Here is a 16,501-nt window from a genome sequence, read left to right on the forward strand (position 1 = left end):
CTTCTGTTTTGGCATTGTTTGTTCACCTCATTAATTCATTTAGTCGCTGATGCATAATTTTGAGACCGACTGCACTTATTTATAGACCGACTATTCTTTTTCCTCCCCCCACCCGCGCCACACATTTACGCCCCTGGTCCTTATTCAATGCAATACCTGTAATGTGGGTGGTAGACAGATTATGTATCTATCATATTCGTCAATGATGATACGACTGGGCTATCCGGATAAAACAGTTATATTTAACATCATAACATTATAGCTTTCATTGTGTGGCCAATGCAAAATGAACACAGCCCGGTCGCTCTTCGATTTGTCGGTGAATTGCCTGTTCCGCCTCTGTTTCATAATGTACCGTGTTCCTTGTTCTGGATTTCTTTTTTTTGTGGGGGGGGGGGGGGGTGGAGGCAATTAAAATAAAAATATACCGTAAAAATATAATTCAAAACATTCTATTTAGTATCATCGGCTTCCGACATCCAGGCCCAAAAGTAATATAGCTTGGTTGTAGCTATAAAAATTGACAGGTGCAGGGAAAAAGACATGTTTGCACTGTCTAAACATCTGATACCATTTCTCATTTGAAGAGTTTAGATAACTGCAGTCTGTTTTAATTGAAGGTTGGTATTTGATATGGCTTTTAAAAATATAATGGCAGATTTGAATTTTTTTTTTCCTACTACAGACTAAGTTTATCACCAAAATACATTATATTAATGAAATATAATCATACATTTCATGTTCAATGTGTACGCTCTGATAGGCACAGTGGAGTATTGGACCAGGACACAGGACATGTATCGACCGTATACAGACTTAATAAGCGAGTTATTTAATCCAATAAATCCACCTTAATCTAAACATGTAATTTGTGGTCACAACAGCATGGTGACCTACAAAATGTTTCATATAAATCGCATATAGCCCTCAAGACAAATATCCTAGAAGGGTTGCAGTGGCTTAGTGAGTAAGGCGCTTGCGCTGTAACAAGGGGGTCTCTTGGTCACTCCAAGGTGTTGGTAGAGAAAGTTCCTCTGGATTTTCCGGCGTGGTTTCTCCTTGCCAAAATTACGTCGTACATAGTGCATAGCGTATACCCGTCTTCATTATCCCTGTTGTGGTGCAGAAAGGTGGACTGTTAAACCCACTTCATTTCATTTTCAGTGTCATAGGCTATACTGACTAACCTATAATGTTCACAGAACTTCAGATCTGTGAGAACAAGATCATTTTATTCTCCCCTTACACAAAAATAAAAAGATTGAAATAAAGAATAGAAGAGATACGAAGAGTTGTATATATAGGTGCGAGATAGTAAAGGCTTTGTGTGTGTGTGATATTTTGATGTTTTGGCTTTAAGTAGAAGCACATTAGTAGCATCTACTTTTCTAATATAAAATGGATTCTATTATATACGACACGACGGGCAAAACAGTGAAATGCATATTGCACACAAAATAATGAAAAAAAGACATCCAAAAACTGGTGTTCTATTCAATTAATAATGGGGTATTTCGGAATTCCAACTCTAAGGTTCTTTTTATGTGCACGTCAATTTCACCACATCCTTGTCAGGCTGAAAAATTCAGAAGAACTGTCATGGCTAACGCCGGAATCGAACCTACGTTAGTGAGGTAGCCCCTTACTCACTGAGCCACCGTATATATATACGTTTAAGTGTTGTGTTGAACTTATACTGTATTTTGGGACATTCTTATTGGATACGGCAATCGAGATTTGCAAGAAGCTTGGTGAGGGTCTGTGATATATTAGCTTTATTGTATGGGAGCAATCTAAAGACGTATGGTGGGTGACTGAGGTATGGAAATACTTGCGGTTGGGACGTGGGGGGGGGGGGGCACACCCACACACACATTCTGGCTACCTCATTGAGTCCACGGCCTATTAGGCGATAGAAGGCAATGGAAGTGGAAGTCTAAATTTTAATGTACCAACCCTTTTTGATCTGATTTCTTGTATTTTTTTTATATTGAAATGCTCAACTAGTTTTCTTAAAAGAAAGTTTGATTATTTGATTAAGCAAATGAAATATTAAAAAATAGGGTCATTTACATTTGCTCATCTCTTATACATTTAAAAAGTGAACATTAATAGGGTTGGGTTTAGTTATTTGAAATCAAATGAAATATTAAGGAATAGGGTCATTTACATTTGCCCATATCTCATACATTTAAAAAGTGAACATTAATGGGGTTGGGTTTTGTTATTCAAAATTTCACCCACTGTGTTTAATATTGACATGTTTAGACCTATATGTTTGACTATGTAGGTGTTTTAGGTGAAGCGTTTCAATATATAAAACCGCACCCGTTATTGCACCCATTTATAAATAATATAATAATCCGTTACATAATGTAAGTCGTCTTAACCCAGTTAAATGTACATGTATTTTAGATCAACGCCCTTTTGAATTAAACTCGACTAAATTTGATGGGCTAAATTGACAATTGGTCTTGTGTCCATATTTGTTTCCTGATAGGGCCGGTGACAAAAAATAACGGATTCTATATATTTTCTTTTCGATTGTCTATTGATATATATATCTTAAACACTGGGCAGAGAATAAAGATTTGTGTAATTCGCATTGAGATATCACAGCTGCCCGGGCAAAAATTTACAGCTCTGCTTTCAAGCACTTTATAAAGGATATAAATGGTCTATAACGAATGAATGGTGGTACACAATCATGTAATTTCAATAATTTTAAACTTGTTTGTGTTTACATTTTGCTTCTTTCGTTTAAGCGTAATTTTTATGCTTATACTTTGAAGCTTGAGTTGTAGCCTAGCCTAATAATATTAGAAACTTTATAAATACTAGTAAATTTATATAATCAAAAGGAATAAATTTAACTATAATTTATATAACACCAATGAATAAAATGTAACTTCAGATAATTTGAATCAATAATCAATCAGATTAACGAATTTATGTAGGCCAACCGATATTTTGGAAACATTGTACGACATTGTAGCCAAATCATCCAATCAATGTCTATGATTTGATCACGTGGACCGTGATTATCAAAGGGAAGCAAGTCGACGAAGAGCGCCATCACTTCAATCATGATTCGCTGATAGAGAACATGGTTAGTGTGTTTATTTATTGTGTATTTGGATAATGTATAAGCACTTTTTACACTTCTAAATTAAAACATGGATTACAATATTCAACAGACGACCGAGAAGAGTTTTATCGAGGATAATTAGCAGATTTATACAGTTTATCGGATATTTTACATAGTGGCAATCTCGTATTCCATTCATATTTATTGTGAATGTGAAGAAGCCAGTTTGATTTTGTGATTTATAAATATATACGGCTTCAGTTTTGATTATACCTGTTTCTATTATAAACATCAACATGGACACTGGAATAGCAATCGAGAAAGAGTGTGGTGCCCTCGGTGGATTGTTCCAAACCATCATAAATGATATGAGGGTAGGTTGTACAGTTTTATGTTTGTTTTGACTTGGCTAGTGTGGAGAGCTGACTGGGAGAGTGTGTGTGTTGTGAGAAAGGCAGTCAGCATGCAGTGAACATCATGTGGCTTTTCAGATTAGAACTGTTGATCATACAAATCAAATACACATATTACATGTACTCATAAATATTTTCATGTATAACAAAATGAAGGTTGAAGTTAGGATCATGTAAATATTTGTAATTTTATGTGGCAAGCCCTGTAGACTTTGCTAACCCCGGGCTAATGAAGACGGGTATACACCATTGATTTCTAATAATAAAATGTGGGAAATTTTGCCTTGGCAGCAATCCCTGCGAGTGTGTCCGTGGTCTCAGCTGCCCCCCCCCCCTCCCATGGGCCCTGATTTTCAGCAGTGGTGACCGAGTTCGAATTTCAACTGTCTCAGGGTTATTTTATATGCACTCAAGACCATGGTTTTATGTCCTATCCAAATGACTATGCACTATTCCTGACGATGCTGTTTGTTTGCAACACTGACACAGGTGAAACCACAACAGAAAATCTCAAACTTTCTTGGTAAACAATGGGAGCAAACCCAGAATCTCCATTCAATTAATTACTGAGATCCTGTGTCCTGTGTGCAGCATGAATACCCTGAACAGAATTTAAAATCAGGTCGATTGTTGTGCCACTGTCCGGACAAAATTTCTCTCATGTCATCATAGCACACAGTCTGGCATATGCCTGTCTTCATTAGACCAGTTACGGCTGAAAAGTAAAACATTCAACGCCATTTCATTTGATAATATAAACCATCCACTCCTAATTTAACTACCAAATAGGACATGATCATCATGCCTTAATTTACATGTAATCTCCACACCCATATACAATGTACAGGTTGGTGGACAGGTATGCACATTGTTTAAAGGTGCAGCAATAACATAACGTAAGCACACTAATTTAAAATTTTGTACTTTTTGTAGATTACTTTACTTAAATGTATACAGTCAGTTTACATTAAGTACATTTGCCGATGATAAAAAACTGTATTTATCTCACATAAACACATTTAAGAAGTAGCCTAACATTAATTACCAGTACCTAATAGAATCAATGTCAGATAAAACATTTTGGCTCTGATTCTGAAATATGGCTTAAAAGTATCATATATAAAAGAATTAATAGGCAATAGGCATGATTCGACGCATCCATACTGGTAATTGTAAAGATGTAGAATAAAGAGGAATGTTGGTAAGCGTGTTGTGCTTGTAGTGTGAAGAGTTCCCAGGAATATAAGTATAACTAACCAGGTGTGAAATAGAGATTGTGTCAAAGAGTATACCGGTAGTTAGATATATTACCTCAGCTGGTAACTCATACTATCAAATATCAATAACTCCTAAACCCCTTTATAAAACACTATTGTCAAGGTCTAGTACATCTACATGTAATAAACATATCAAAGGTGATAACATACAATTTTGTTTTTAGAATTATTCTTTTTAACTGCATTATGAAATGATTATGTCCATTTGGCCAATCTACATGTCAACTTATTCATCATAATTGCAAAGTAAGTGTACATGTATTTCCCTACCTTGTAATGACATACCTGCACATTAAATACTATATGTACATGTTACAAAGGTAGGGAAGTACACTTCCATGCAATTTTGATGAATAAGCTGACATGTAATGTGTGCATTTTACCATTGTCAAATTATTTTTTTAGTCTGTATATTAGATCTTTGACTATTAAAAGCATACACAAAAAACACACCTTTATTTTATGCATTATACACAGATATTTTTTTCAAAAACATGTGGGTGGACCAAGAAGCTATTATGGTTTATGTTAAACAGCATGGACTATAGATTGCTGTAGGTTTTAAAATCCCCTTAATGTTTTTAAAATGTTTCCCATTCTTTAAATTAAATTTGTTTTTGTTAACTTGAAATGAAGTACAAGTATAAATACGAAACAAATTTTGGATTTAGGGATCATATGTGAGATTCATATGAAGTTCTTCAATTGATTACAGTACCTAATAGTCCTAATACATTGTTAATGTTACTCAGAGACAGAGTTCAGACTGAATTTTCCATTTTAATGTATGGATTATGTATTTTATAGTGTTGTTCAACAAGTTGTGCAAGATTCGTTTCAGTATCATAACTCTTTAGTCATGTACATGAACAAATTGAGTCTAAGTCTATTTTGAAGTTTTATATTTCAAATTTGTTACATATATTTACTTGGTGAAAGTAGTAATTTCTCTTTAATGATTCAACACCATATCTGTGAAATGCCTTTTCTATAACAATTTACGAAGTATCTTGTTTAAAAGAAAAATTTATGCTCTCCAGTGTACCGGGTACATGTATAGTAATATTTAAATTTTAATTGCTCTATTAAAACCTTTATGGCACACCAAATGTTCTTTTATTGTCATGTCACCAAGGTGATGTACAATTTAATGATGTGGAATTTTCTTAGATAGTGAAATAATTAATTCAACACTTGAAAAATTTGATGGGATCCTTTTAAATCCTATGGCTTTTTGTGAATAACGAACACGGCCAGATTGTTTACATTGGGTTGAGCTGGTCCCAATTTTGTAAACTTCATGATTTCATCATTCATTTGTGAATGAATTAACATTACAGTATTATATTAATGATACAATGTACACCCCTACATATAAATATCCCTATTCAAAAAATGGCGGCCTTTTTAAAATTAGTAAAACTGTTGGTTGACTACCCTATATTGAATGTCAAGCCAACAGCTGTTGTTGAGTTAAAGAAACATTTTATAGAGGAGATGACTATATAAAAGAAAGTTCTTTGTGTTTGTAGTTGAATAAGCATCTTGTAGTTGAGGGGATTTTAATAGGATCAGTCATGAATATTATTTCGTTATCTTTTCAATTTAATACACTCCATTTGTAATTTTAAAAACATGTATTTAAATTAAAATAAGTCACCATCGTTGATGTAGAAAGTTCAATCTGTCTATTGATTCATGTGTTTGATAAACAGTGAAGTACAACTATCCAGAAAAATATACAGTACACAGATTGATTATGTACAAACAAAAAAGGCTTTTTTTTAAAACTGCTTAGAAGGTTAGGCCTGACATGTATCTTGTTGCACACAAAATAAATAAAGAATATAAAATAATACCCCTTAAAATATTCAAAAATTATTGTGCATGTAAAAAGTACATGTATATCTATTTTCAGGCCTGGAAATAGCAATTTAGTTGTACATGTAAGCCTACATGATATACATATATAACTGACAAAACTTAGGTCACTGTTGACCTGATAGCTCACATTTTGAACTTTGTGTGGGAGGTGTATACATATAATAACATGATTAAAAACGCAGAAAAAAGACAAATCAGTGCCAGACAAAATGACTGTGTTTTGTTTTATAAATCTACAAATTACAAGGTGAAGCTAACATCTGCAAACAAATATCACAATTCAGAAAAGACAGACAATATATGACTTTTGCACAGGCTTGTTTATATACTGGTACACAAAACATTAGTGTCAAATGTCTTGCATTGGTAATACATGTATGACATGAAAATATGACAAAAGTACCCTGATGTTCATAACTTGTCATTAAATGTACAGGTAACAATAGAATATTGTAGAAATCATTTTAATATTATAGACATTTAGTGTCCTGTAAAATTTATAACATCTGAGTTAAATAAATAGTAGCAAGAAATTTATAGGCTTAGTGTCATATTTTGTCAATTGTCACAAGAAATTAATATGGAAGCTTTATAAATGCATGCCAGATCAGATCAAGAGGTATATTTTCTTTATAGCAGACTAAACTCCTTCATTTCATCTAAGTCCCCTCATTTCATACATTAGGTACAGACTAAACCCCCTCATTTCATACATTAGGTACACCAGACTAAATCCCCTCATAATGTACATTCGGTGGACTGGACCAGACTACACCCCCTCATAATGTACATTAGGTACGCCAAGCCAGTTTACTCCCCTCTTCATTATATGTAGATACATGTATGCCATACAACACCCCTGTAGCTCTACATGTACATGTAGATACATATACACCAGACTACACCCCGCATTCAAATCATCATTTCATGCAATGTTTCAATGCTCTTACAGGTATCTTTATCAAGCAACACAATGTTATTTACAATACATTATAAGGATCGTCATAAACCATTACATTTCCTCATGAACCAATAAATAAAATCAGAAATTCTATTTATTTGGATGGCCACTCAATAATTGATATCTTTAAAGAGTAGATATGTTTGGGAAAAGCATTTTCTGGACCTGTGATGATAGCATAATAAAACCTTTGACTTGGAATAGACAGCTAATCAAATATCTAAGCATTTCTTTAGATTTTGTTCTGTATCAGAGGTTTTGATTGGTAGGTGGAATTGGAATTGTCAAATCAAAATCTACACATGTATACATTTATATCACTGAATGAACACTATATGTAAAGAAATGTCATTAGACCAAGTGAAGTGGTGTAAACAACCTATCAATACACAGAACAGAATATTGTAATCATTTTCATTATATTGGGTTTTGTTTGATTGCATTTTACTTTCATAGATGACCAAGTTATGTTACTTACATGGATATACATGTGAACAATTGATTTAAAGCTGGTTCAATTTGAACAGTTTATATATAAGAATAACTTTGATAGCCTGAGGGCTTGTCTATGCACATGTCATACAAATGTACATGTAGGTACTGGTCACTGCCCACATTGTAAGAAGTGTAAAGGTGTTTGGTCAGTTGAATTAGATGTTAGATTTATCATGTAGTAATAGACAAACAAGTGAGCAGATTGCCTCAAGCAACAGGTAAACTTATAGACACCACTTATAGAATAGATGTGTTACTTATCTTTCCTCTCTTGTTGATTTTATGTCTTACTAAATCATATCTACCACTGATAATATTAAAGAGGAATTATCACTTTGATGGTCTTCTCCTGTTGGTGGGAAAATAAGTTTCAATTTGAAAATCAGTTACATTGTGCATGTTCAAATTAGATTGCACATCTATTCAAAATGTGAAACAGATCTGCTGAGCCATATAAGGGTTTTGAATGGTCATCTGAAAAAAGACTACGGGTACATATTGTATTAGTATCAATATAATTGTGGACATAAATGATGTTAATTTTATGGGAGTACACTACAGTGTACATGTCGTGTAGTAACCATACATATTGCAGTAAACATAAGATTATGTCAGTCTCAGTAATAATATAATTGTACATTGTTGCCATAAAATTAGACTGGCCCGGAAATGACAATACAGTGTAACTGACATAACTGTACATTTTGGCAGTGCATTGCCATGTAAATGTTAGTTTCAGATTGACAGTAGATTACATGTATTTTGTACAGTAGTTAACATAAGATTATGTGAATGATACATGTAGTATGTACTTACCTTACCCAACAGGAGTTTAGATTTAAATTGTGTTTAGTGACCACAGGAAATATTGCTAATTTCATCAATTTATGTTTATTTGTTTGGTTATTGTAATGTCATGTTTTCTTCTGTCATGTAACAGCTATTGCCATATATCAATATTACTGTGTTGTAGAATGGCTTGTTATTTTGAGTAGAAATAAATGTTCATGTTCTCACAAATACGAATACAGATAGGCACGAATACAGATAGGTTTAAATCTTGTACAGTAAACATTTTATTTTTGCATGTGTAATATTTGAAAAATAAAACATAACATATATGATAATTATTGTGTATTTATACACACACACATCATGTGATGATTTAACTTTGATCAAGGTTGAATTGGATCTCAACAAAAATATAAGAATTGTATCGCATCTACATGTACATGTACCTTCCATACTTCAAATGAAAATGTCCTTTTGGGGGGCAGCCTTATAGTCAATGTGCTATTTTAAGTGTTTTATTTCTGGCAGCTTTATTGATAGAATTGAGCTCTGATGCTATTAAATAATAGAAATGGACAGATCCTCTCAAAATAGTCTTCTTAAGCTCTGACTTCCAGTATAGAGTCTATATATATGTAGAATAAAGCCGATTGTCTTTTCTTTGTTATTGTGAGGATTGAAGACTAGTAGATATTAGGTATCTATGTGACAAATGGTTGGTTAGTGATAACAGACATTGTAGTAAATGTTACTAGTGTTTCTTATATCTATATTTACCTAGAGTTTACTACTATAAACAAACTGTTGACATTTATATTGTTAACAAAAACTACAAGTCGCCCAAAGTCACATACTACTATTCTCAAATTTGTTTGACTTCTACTACTTTTACCAAATTATTCTAAATTTTTATGTCAGAGACATGATTCGATACATATGTCTCTGAAATTTTAAACCAAAAAAGTTATTCAGTTTTGTATGTACACTAGTACATGTATGATTTTAGCCCTTCCTTGAACACACCAAGAAAGTTGACGATGAGAATTGAGAATGCAGTTCTACTCTCATGCTAGAAAAGTTTCTCGATTTGCTGTTAACATACATGTAATCCAATTGCTATCATTGCAGCTTCCTTGCTACCCTAGCCAATGTTATAGTCATAGAACATTATCGAAATCAGACTTTCTTTGATAACAGTCATAAATTTGAAAATCTTGTTAACAAAAGTGGGGGAGATGGTTAAATTTTACTCTTCTGCACCATTTCTAACAGTGGATGTATGAAGAAATCCATCTATTTATTATGGTATATGATGGGTTGGACCATTACAATGATACAGTTGTTGATATTGATAGAACGATCCCACAGTCCGTCTAGCTAAATATAGCTTTTACAGTCAGCTGATCTTTAAATAGTTTAATGGAGGAAGCTGGGATGTGTGTTCAAGATAGACTGGTTTTCTATTTAATGGCACTATAACCCTACTGTAGATTATATTAAAGTATGGTTTACTGATAATATATTTAACACGTCACCTTAGTCTATATACAGGAAGTAATTATATCTACCTGTAACAAGGATAATCTTATAAATCATCAAATGTATAGAATGGCATTATCTTACCCCTTATTGGTGTTCTGTATCTGATTATCAGATAGGATTAATCACAAATTTTAAAACATTAGACTTTCTGGATAGGGTAAAAACTTAAGAGAATTAATATATGAATCCTCTTCTAATATATCCCACTAAATTAGAGAAGCATCTGCATATTGAAATATTATGAAGCATCTGCATAATGAAATATTACGAAACATCAATCACACTATGATATTTCAGTGGAAAATATTCTATCTATATATACATTCTCTATAATAAAAACTAATAAATTACACATTCTGTAAAAAATACTAAAATACACATTCTTTAATAAATACTCAATCTGAGTAAAACACAGATCCTAATTCGTTTTTATAGTTCAAAATTTAGTTTTACTTTTCTACACTACACTAGGCTCTGGAAGGTTGTTATATTACCGGCGTTTTGGCTGAAGTGAGGGATAAGCCAATGAAACGGTCTGTTACGGCGATTGTGGGTAAACCACTAGATACGTCAACGCTGATTGATTAATCAATGTCTGACGAAATAGGGAATGGTCAAAAACTGCTCGTGTGACCCCTGACACGACCTACATGTACCAGTACAACTTGTCAGATCTTCATATAGTGTAGGCCATCGAAAGTATAAAAAAACAAAACGAAAAATATAGAACTGTATTTTAATCGGATAGATTAATACTAAAATACACATTCTGTAATAAACATTAAAATACACATTCTGTGATAAATACTAAAATACACATTCTGTAATACACTTTAATACACACTTGTAAAAGGTACCTTTATTAATACACATGGAATAATTTGATTAGATCAGTATCAATCTACACATTCACAGAAATATACACCAGATAATAAGTAATGTATTGAAGGTATATCAGCTATAGATAAGTACATATATGTAAGGAATAATAATATCTGACAAGCTTATCAATATTTATTAACAACCAGGCAACACATTATTATTGTATTATGTATGTTTTAATAATGATAAACAGTGAATCAACATAATTATGTAACTGTACTTATTATTGAATTATCCAATGATGTTTTATGGTGCTGTTCTGTGGATAGTAAGGAGGAGAGTTGATTAAAGGGTATTATTGTTATTTTTTCAGGGCAGCTCACCGGTATGGGAAGATTTTACATGTAAAGCTACAAAACTAAATTCCACATTAAAGTAAGTTTAAATATGTTTTTTTTTTTATATTCATGCACTAGTCTTGCAGAATAACCAACAGAAATCTTCAGGAATTTTGCCCTAATCACTAAATGATAATAGTATCCCCCTCCAAATTGATACAAGACATAAGTAATTTAACATTTCCAATTTGCTACTGACTGTAATATTATTTAATTCAAGATCTAAAACAGATTTATGTGTTAAGAAGTATAGTATACATGTATTACATGTATCTACATTTTGTAATCTTATCTACATGTATTTATTGACCACAGGTAGACAGATTGACCTACATGTATATAATGAATATAGGTCTATGGTATTAGTCTGGTTTTACATTTACCTTTAAGTATACCTAACACACTATTATTATCTGTCATTATTGACATGATAACTACAGTTTACAGGGGTCTATTATATATATAACCTATATGACACAAACCATTTTACACTGTGTCACTAGGCATACTGTCCATCAGTACTAATCTAACCTCGTAATAATGTGATCAGTGACCTGTTATGTTGTTACACAAATCATTATGGAAGGCTTTACAATGTAGCCCCCCATAGCCTCAATTTATTTTAGTTGGAAAATTGAATAAACTGAACCAACTATGGTATTACTATTTCGTATTACCAATGAGATCAATGAGATGAAATGTAAGAAACAGCTGTAGGAAAAAGACAGAAAATATCATGCACAGTGATTGTATTCATTTTCAAATAAATTTTGATATTTAAGCTACATTTTGAAACTGATAAAGAATTGACTTTAATTATGCAAAGAAAGATACTTTAGTCCTGTAAACCAGTTGATTCTCTCGTGTTCATAGTAGCTAAGTCTCTAACTCAATATCATCCAAAGTCTTCGACATTGAAAACACAAATTATTTGTTAATTTAAAGAAGCTAAATCGCTAATATCTGGGACCTAGAAATTGACAAAAGTGGTTATTCCAGTCTACGCCGATAGTATTTATTGCGCATGCTCTCCAGAGAAGAATATGGAGTCACCGTTTGACATGACTTGTGGTATATGTCTAGCCTTGTTCTTTGAGTCCCCTGTTACAAATAGCGCTGAAACACATTATGGTACACGATTCATGTACCAATGGTAAAAGGTTTTTTTTGTTATAAATATTGGATATCAGAAGCCCATCTTTTCCCGGTAAGATCACAACATCAATGTTGATTTAAGTTGACAAATAATTTGTGTATTCAATGTCGAAGACATTGGATGATATTGAGTTAGAGATTTAGCTACTTTGATTTGTTTCCCTCGTCAGGTCGAATAAAAAAACCCCAAAACTGGACTATGACAAATATGGTAAATATCTCCCAAAGATCTGTTATTAATCTATGAAAGTACAATGCAGTAAATGTATATGTGCACTATTATAATAATTTCCATATTTTCTTTTGCAGAACAACTCTTCTTGCTATCAGTGCTTTTCTAGATGCTTTTCAAAAAGTTGCTGATTTAGCAACAGGATCTAGAGGTAAGTTTTATTTTAAAAAAAACAAAAAAAACTACATGTGCAAAATTTGGAAAGCGGTGAGGTTTCATATAAGTACCGTACATGAATTCATATCTTCCATTGAATATATTTATTATTGTACTTCAAACTTGTGTTTCCTGTCTTGGGACAGTGCACTTGAACTTTACATGTAATGTTTTACCAGCATTTAAAACATTTATTGAAAACAGACTGGATACACGTTTATATATATGTACATAGGGAGGGAAATGACAAAGCAGCTAGAGAACTAGATCTGTAAGCATTCGTTTCCATGCATCTATACTTTTTCTTTGAATATCCCTGTATTCCAGTCTATCTGACTGTAATTGGTTAGGGTAGTATAGTGTAGGGTAAATTTAATATAACATGGAAATTCTATATGATGCAGAGAAATGACCTCTGGAGTGACCACGAATGACATTTATGTACATTGTACCACACACATATATACGAAGTAAAGTATATTTATCTATGTCTTTACAACTGTGATATAGAATTAGTTTATGGTCAGTTAATAAACTAGAAAATATGTTATATGTCACACTACACAGATTAAGGATAAGACCAAAATACATATCCATAGCTTTACTTATCGTTACTTGTACATGTTGTTGACAACTCTACTGTATATACACATGTGGATATTCTTTCGAGATATGTCAGCTGTCAAAAAATATCATCATGATCATATATTGTATACAATCAGATATTTTATATTTTGGTATACATGTATAAATCAGAAAAAAAACATGCAGAAGCTTCAATATGTTCAGTGCATTTTGCATTTCATCAGAGACTTTCCTTTTAACAATTCTGGTTGTAAAATTATTCAAAATCATAATTCCAATTTTCTATGGCCTTTTAGAGTTTACGTGTATATTGGTTTCTGTTGTCACATCGTTATCTTTATAAAATTGCAGGCACATACATGTACATGCGTGCTAATAACTCAGGGCTACCTTTACTGACTATTCTACATTCAAGGGTTTTTTTAATGCTCTGGCCAGATTTGCTATTTTGTGCTTACATAATATCAAACTTTTTGCTTTAAAATAGTACATGTTTTTTAAATGAATTGAAATAAAATGGGGTTTAACATCCTATTTTTCTGCACCGACTAAGCTAATGAAGACATGATATTTTTTTAACTTTGAGACTTAATTATTTTAGATCTAAAATAAATGCAGCAGAATTGCACAACAAGACATACATGTAGACAAAACAAATGATACATGTACCAGGAACATAGTACTAGATATATATTCTCTGAGAAGATAAATACATTAAATATAAAAACCCCAAATACTAACAAAATAAACTTCAGGATTCACTTATTTTGATGGATCTTAAAAAATTGTTGATAATGGAAGTCCATTGTACATGTTGTTGATCTAAGATTAATGATTGCCAGACCACTCTTACTGAAGTATAAAAAGTAGAATGGTTTCTGGAACTTTCCGGTCTTCTAGTTCTTCATGTTTTATTTATCGTCAGACACCATAGTTTTTAAGGTCTAATAAAACACAGACTACATGATATGGTATCTGTTTTATGTTATTTATGTATTGTACTTTTATATTGGTTGAGAATTTTAGAATGGTTTCCTTCAAATAACATTACATGGAACAAGTCAAAATGACTTTAATAATGTGACATTTGAATCAATTTTAAATCAAAGAAATTTGTTTTGTCACAACATTTTCCGATTCCAAGAGATTCATGAATAGGCTATTGGGTATTAGACACACCTCGAGACAAGGAAATGAAACATATGCAATGGCCCCCCTACCGGCCAGTGACTTCAGCTTTAACTTCCACTTTTAAAATCTTTTGGTGATAAAGCCTTCAGTGTATATGGTCCACGACTATGGAATGACTTACCTGACAAAATAAAGTGTTCAGAAACAGTTGCTCAATTTCGATCTAGACTTAAGACGCATATGTTCACGATGTATTATCCACAGAAGCCATTAACTTACAGCGCTTAGAGCATGCTCATGGATGGATTAAGCGCTATATAAATGTACATTATTATTATTATTATTACCCTAGGGTACATTGTACATGTATTTACACTTTATTAGTTTTACTTTGTTTTAAAGTAGTTAAACATGATCTTTAAAGCTATGTTCCCAGAAAAGTATTTATTGGGTGGTTATTTCCATTAAAAGTATGGCAATTTTGGTATATATGGAAAGTAGAGATATCCAATCTTACTAGAAAAATACTGGATTCCCTGAAAAACACTCATGGAGTGCATACAGGACAAAAATGTTTGGGTTTCCCTAATCGACAGCCCGACGATTAGGAGTGTCTTCACGCATGCTGTTGAAGGTTGCACGCAGAGATTGAGTGCTTTATATACATGTTGATAAACTTTATGAAGAGTTAAACGTACATGTACAACACTTTCTGAGATAAAAAATCACCGAAAAAGACGCAGGCAGTGGATAATCCGAGAATTTAATTAGGATTCGATATTTGTAATAGTCAACGATTAAAGACAACATTGTCTTGTGTATGCAATGAATTCTCCTCCGATTTGCACACGTTGTGTCACGTGACACAAACATGACCTCTTTTGATCGATTTTTTATAGCCGGCTATTCGCTGACAATTGCAATGTTTTGAGAAGGATTTGAAGCAAAATTATAATAAATTAATTAGTTTGGATATGTTTTTAGTCCAAATATATCATCAAATGACCCAGTTTGTACCCAGGAATGTATCTTTAAGTGCTATTAGTAATTGATAAGCACATTAACAGAACACAATGGGAAATAATGACTGGTTTATTAATTTATATAGGCATAACCTTTCAATAAGTAAACAATAACAATTGTTTCCCACAAGAATTTATGTTCATTTAGTTAAACATGATAGTAACTCTTATTATTACAGTAACCCTTATGTAAAGGAAGTGTAAATTAAATTATAATCTAATCAACTTATATTTTAACTAATTATAATTAGGTAATTTGAACAATAGAATTATTTGAATCCTTTTGAAGTATTACCCTCTGTGTACCATATACTTGAAATAGTGTTACATGTAAATGGGTCATAAGTATTATTAAGAGCAGGAATTATTAAATTAGAGTAAATGAGAGAGGATGTACTTAGTATAAATTGATTTACTATAGTATAACTAGCGGATGTTTTTATTAAATGTTATCAGATTTGTTGTATATAGACTAGAGAATATTATTATTAAAGTATATGAATGCTATACAGTATGAAATTATTACAGGATGCCACCAAGAAGCTACC

General features: G+C 32.4%; 1 protein-coding gene across 5 annotated transcripts in view; it reads left to right on the plus strand.

The window, feature by feature from the left end:
• Positions 1–3,052: 3,052 nt before the first annotated feature.
• LOC126815636 (protein MTSS 2) overlaps positions 3,053–16,501 on the plus strand; it is a 58,758-nt gene continuing 45,309 nt past the window's right edge. For 3 of the 5 annotated variants that reach the window (XM_050541373.2, XM_050541378.1, XM_050541376.2), the window contains exons 1-3: positions 3,053–3,462; positions 11,648–11,709; positions 13,137–13,210. In XM_050541373.2, the coding sequence (XP_050397330.1) occupies positions 3,385–3,462; positions 11,648–11,709; positions 13,137–13,210 (214 nt within the window). In that variant the 5' untranslated portion in view covers positions 3,053–3,384. The remainder of the gene's footprint in view (positions 3,463–11,647; positions 11,710–13,136; positions 13,211–16,501) is intronic. The other 2 variants (XM_050541377.2, XM_050541374.2) reach the window with 1 other exon arrangement.

The sequence above is a fragment of the Patella vulgata genome, chromosome 3 (assembly GCF_932274485.2).
Source record: "Patella vulgata chromosome 3, xgPatVulg1.2, whole genome shotgun sequence".
In the NCBI taxonomy this organism is placed as follows: domain Eukaryota; kingdom Metazoa; phylum Mollusca; class Gastropoda; family Patellidae; genus Patella; species Patella vulgata.